At 43.4% G+C, this 4983-nt stretch overlaps 1 protein-coding gene across 1 annotated transcript in view; it reads right to left on the reverse strand.

Annotated features, from left to right (window-relative positions):
* Positions 1–3658, reverse strand: part of Lrrcc1 (leucine rich repeat and coiled-coil centrosomal protein 1) — a 30654-nt gene extending 26996 nt beyond the window's left edge. The window contains exons 1-3 of the mRNA XM_013012494.1: positions 3467–3658; positions 1163–1368; positions 568–633 (exon numbers count right to left, since the gene is read on the reverse strand). Coding sequence (XP_012867948.1) covers positions 568–633; positions 1163–1368; positions 3467–3555 — 361 coding nt within the window. The 5' untranslated portion in view covers positions 3556–3658. The remainder of the gene's footprint in view (positions 1–567; positions 634–1162; positions 1369–3466) is intronic.
* Positions 3659–4983: the final 1325 nt, after the last annotated feature.

Consider the following 4983-nt stretch of genomic DNA (forward strand, 5'->3'; position numbering starts at 1 on the left):
ACTGTACAGAGGGGTTACAATTACATGGGCAAGATAATGAGTACATTTCTTATCAAGCATTGTAGCCTCCTCCTTTGTTTCCCCTTCCCATCTTCCTCCTCCCCAATCCTGCCCTCCCCCCCACCAAAGTTGTAAAGTTCGTTTTCGACATAACGACACGTACATCTCATTGTTGCAATGGGTCCACCTGTATCCCTATTTAAACGATTTGTTTTCCCTTCCCCTCCACAAATTATACCGACCTCAAATACAGTGAAAGCAGGGGTTATACTGTGGGGGAGGGACATACAAAACAACAAAGAAATAATCTTATAAATGTGTTAGAAACAATCGCATGAAAGAAAAAAACATTGAATACATATCTTAGGATAAAAGTGCTATCTTTTTTCTTCATGTGTTTATCTGTCCTTGGTATATCTTCTTTGTAAAGTGTCCATTCAAATCTTTTGCTTACTTGGGGAATGGGGTGGTGCTTAGCATGACTTTTTCTTCTTCCCTATTAAAATGTAAACTGTAAACCCTGTAGCAACATGACTCACATAGAAAATGTTAAGTGAAAATACTTACCACTAAGATCATTTATGCGATTATAAGACAAATTCAGTCTAGTGAGATTAATTAGTGCTTCAAGTCCTAAAAAGAAAACATAGCAAAATGAGGTAAAATAGCCTTTATAGGATTTCAATAATTAATAGAGCATAATGATATTTCAGATTGTTTGGGAGCAAATCTATTCTGGCAACAATGAAATCAATTTTACTGGTATTTGAATACTAAATTTTTTTAATTTGGCATTTTCTATAAGAAAACTTACGTTTTTGTGTGCTGGTACTAGGACTTGAACTCAGGGTCTTGTATCCTTGCTTAGCTTTGTTTACTCAAAACTAGGACTCTATCACTTAATCAATAACTCCACTTTAGGCTTTTTGCTAGTTAACTGGAGATAAGTGTCTCTTGGATTTTTCTGCTTGGGCTGACTTTGAACCACTATTCTAAGATCTCAGCCTCCAAAGTAGATAGGATTACAAGCATGAGCCACCAGCACCTGGCTCTGTAAAAACACTTTTGTATAATGATTTTTATGGTTAGTTTTCAAGTTCTTTGGAGAACAAAAGAAACTACATTCTTTATGCAAAGTGTTATATGAAAATCACTTACAAACCTTCTATTCTTGTAATCAAATTGCAGGACAAGTTTAAAGTACATAGTTTTGTCAGTGTGTTTAGCCCTTCAATTTGAGTTATTTGATTAGATGACAGATCTAAATGTCGCAAATTCCAGATATGATCAATGGCTGTTATCTTGGAGATGTTATTGCAGTGCAGATTGATGGCATGAAGGGTTGATACTAAAGATAACTCTGATATGCTACAAAAGAAAAAAAATAGAAAAACATGTAAAAGATTTCAAAAGCATGATCAAATAATTAAAATTAAGGAAATAGCAAAAACAGGTATATACTCCACATATCCTAGAATGAAAATCTTTCTAATTGTGCCTTGAAATGTTTCATAAAACACAGTACTTCTAAACACATAGATCAGTATTCTAGACCATTTACACAAATAAGAAACTACTGAAGGAAGGTGAATGGTCCTGGATATTTCAATTAGTGTCATATAATGAAGGAAGAGAGTATGGAATAGTCAAGAATTATAAAGGCTCTAGAATCCTAATACCCTAGTTCAAATCTGTATCTCTTTTTTTCCCCATGTTTGTTTTTTTCTCCCCAGGAATTGGCCTCCATCATAAGCTTATTTTCTTGCTTCATTAAATCGTCACAACTCTTAAGCAGCAGGTTTATTACTAGGACCCCGAAGTTTATGGAAATTGCCTATGTTCTTGTAGTTATGTTAGCAGGGACAAGACATAAACCCAGGTTTTTATAATATTGCTTTTACTATCTATGATAAAGAATATGGTTGACTTTTCAAAAAAAATTCTGTCTTCCCCTATTCCAAGTTAGAATGTACCTCCCCTCCTTTAAGTATAGCTCAACTCTTCAGTCTCTCAATTACTGTAAGAAACTGGAACTTCTATAGATGCTAGTAGCTCCAGAAACTTAAAGGATATATAAGTCAATGCTAAATAAGTTAAAATAGCTCTTAAAAACATGATAAAATAATTAAAATTAAGTAAATAGCATGAAAATACTAAATGTGCCCCATTCATTCCAGAATGAAACCCTTCCTATTTGTGCCTTTAACTGTCCTCAAAATATCACTTCCTATCACATAAACCACAGTTCAGAGGTGCTGAAAAAGAAATCAGTCAGGTACAGGGATTCATATTATAGGCATCTGTATTAGGATATTGTAATTATCATAATGCCTAACTAGCAGTAGGAAAGCATTTGGAAGTCTTAAGCTAGCAACTTCTTAAAAAATTATGAGGGATTTATTAGATTGGACTACACCATCAGTGGATGGGTAGTTACACAATGAATGACTACAGGCAAGAGCTGAAGAAATTAGCAGCTGTTTTGTCCAAGAACCTTAATGCTTCAGGGTAAGAAAACAAAGCTAGCAACATCTAAGGGTAAGTTAGAAGCATTTGGTAGTTATCTAGCTACTGACACTTACTGAACTTGTATTTCGTGCCAGACCTTACGCTATTAACGCATTTAAGACAGCCATTTATTTTCTGACACACTGAAGTAACTAGAAACTGACATTGTGCAGATAATGTGGGACACTAGAAAAAAAAAAGCACACAGTGAAATCACAAACGGGTTTGAATCTGAATTTAATTGCTTTTATCAGCTGCATCAAGTCAGAATTGTTTTCGATTTTTTTATATTCTGTACGTCACAGGGTCATCATTTTTGGGCAAAATGACTACTATACAGAACTGCTGGGAGGATTAGTCGCTGTCTGTCAATATACATACACACATGCGTGGTATTTGGGAAATGCTAGCTATTACTGTATGTCCACAATAAATGCAAATATTCCTTTGAAAACCACAGTCCCCCTGCTGCATTTTGCATCGGGGAGCACTACACACAGCAAATGCGGGGCGGGCTACCGTGCAACTACCTGTAGCTTCGTGTGACCAACCAGAGAATGAAGACTACCAAGGCGGGCAGAGCCCGTGCGATCGGCACGCCTGCGGGCCGCCCGGGGAGTTTCCGAGAGAAACCATCCATGTGTTCTGTCGTGATTCGGGACAAAGAACTCAAACGGGACCAAGGAAGCGGAAGCAAAGCCAGGCAGGCAGCGGCCGGGCGGCTCCGTGGCCCGGAGAGACGCCAAGGAAAGCAACGGGTCTCCGACCGGAGAAGGGAGAGGTCAGAGGTCAGAGGTGTGAACAGTCGGGGGCAGAAGGGAGAGGGGGTGCGTCTCCCGCCCCTCGGTCCGCGCAGAGCGCCCCGAAGCCGCCCGGCGGCGTCCGGGAACAGCCGCGCCGCGGGAACCACGCTCCGGCCGCCATGGCCGCCGCCCCCGGCCGGCGGGCCCTCCGGTACCTCTGCAGGCCTTTGTCCATGAAGCACACATCCCCGCAGCTGCTGTCGCCGTCCTCATTTTCGACTTCTGCCTCCACCGCCGACTGCATGGTACCGGCGACGGGGAGCAGGGAGGTCTTAACTGGCGTCCAGCGCTGGGACTGAATGGAACACGTCTCCTCAGGGCTCGGCGGGACCGACGGCGGGGGCGTGGCCACCTGCGGAGAAGGCGTGGCCAGCGGCGGCCGGGGCGGGGCCACGTCCCTCCAACCGACAGTCCGGCTCTTTCCCGCCCTGCGGGTGCCGTAAAACCTGGAGCCTGGTCTCCCAAGGAGAGTTTCTTTTCCTTTTACGACATCTGGAGTGCGAGTCTTGGGCCTTGCGACACATCGCAGCCGTTCTCTGGGCATGTTTGAGACCGAAGTGAACGGAACTTTGCTATTTGCTTTTGTACGAGGTTTCCGTGGTAGCCTACTGCTTTCTGAAGGCGGCTCACAGCGGTTTGGCTTTACATGCCTTGACATTGTCTTACATACGCAGAAATTGTTCCCTCACGGGCCGTGTACACCCCGTGATTAAGCAGGCCTGAGACACCTTGGGGTCCGTGTTCACCGTGGTGCCAGGGGCAATGAGAGAAAGCGCAGCCACGATTACGGACATCGAAACCAGTAACGTAGAGCGGCGTGGGTGGTGGGACAGGTCCTTACAAAGTCGTCCAGTAGGCTGGTACAGAAAGAGGGAAAGTGGTGCCCGGAAGAGTAACGAGAGGGCTCAGCACTAGCAGCACAGGTTTGTTAGGAAAGTACTGCAAGGGGTCCTCCGGGAGCCAAAGGTAGAGACGCCCGATCTACCTGCTAGAATGGCCAAACCATTGGAAACGGATGGGGCAAGTGGTGGGCAGCCAGGTCGCAGCCGGAGGGAGGGAGGAGCGGATCCAGGGCGCTGTGATCTGGTGACTGCTGCGTCAGTGTGCTTGAAAGGCAGACGTGTTAGGGAATCTAGGCACTGTTGTGGGCTGCAAGATAAGACCACCTGACCATGTGGGCCTAACGAAGTTAAGCGGAATTCTGGGAATGAATGACACAGGTGAGTAACAAAATACCTATCCAAGGATCTGCCTGGCCAGGTTGTTTTCTGAGACATAGTAACATTACAACTAATAGAGAAGTGGTATCTCCGAGGTGATTCTAACACTATTCTGAATTAAAACCTTCAGTGATCCCTCAATAGGAACCAAGTAAGATTTTTGTATAAAAGTATTCATTAATATCTGTTATGTACTACATTAGGCCACCTATGTTATTATTATTTTTTACATAGAATGAAAGAATTGGGTTTACTATGCCTTCCAGAATCTTACAATTATTTAGCAATAATTAAATTTTGTGGTTGGGAGGCTGGGAAGGTGGCTCAGTGGTAGAGGATTTGCCTTGCATGCCAGAGACCCTGGGTTCGATTCCTCAGCACCACATAAGCAAAAAGAAAAAAGCCGGAAGTGGAGCTGTGCCTCAAGTGGTAGAGCACTAGCCTTGAGCTGA

Source organism: Dipodomys ordii, unplaced genomic scaffold (genome assembly GCF_000151885.1).
Source record: "Dipodomys ordii isolate 6190 unplaced genomic scaffold, Dord_2.0 Scaffold17, whole genome shotgun sequence".
NCBI lineage: Eukaryota > Metazoa > Chordata > Mammalia > Rodentia > Heteromyidae > Dipodomys > Dipodomys ordii.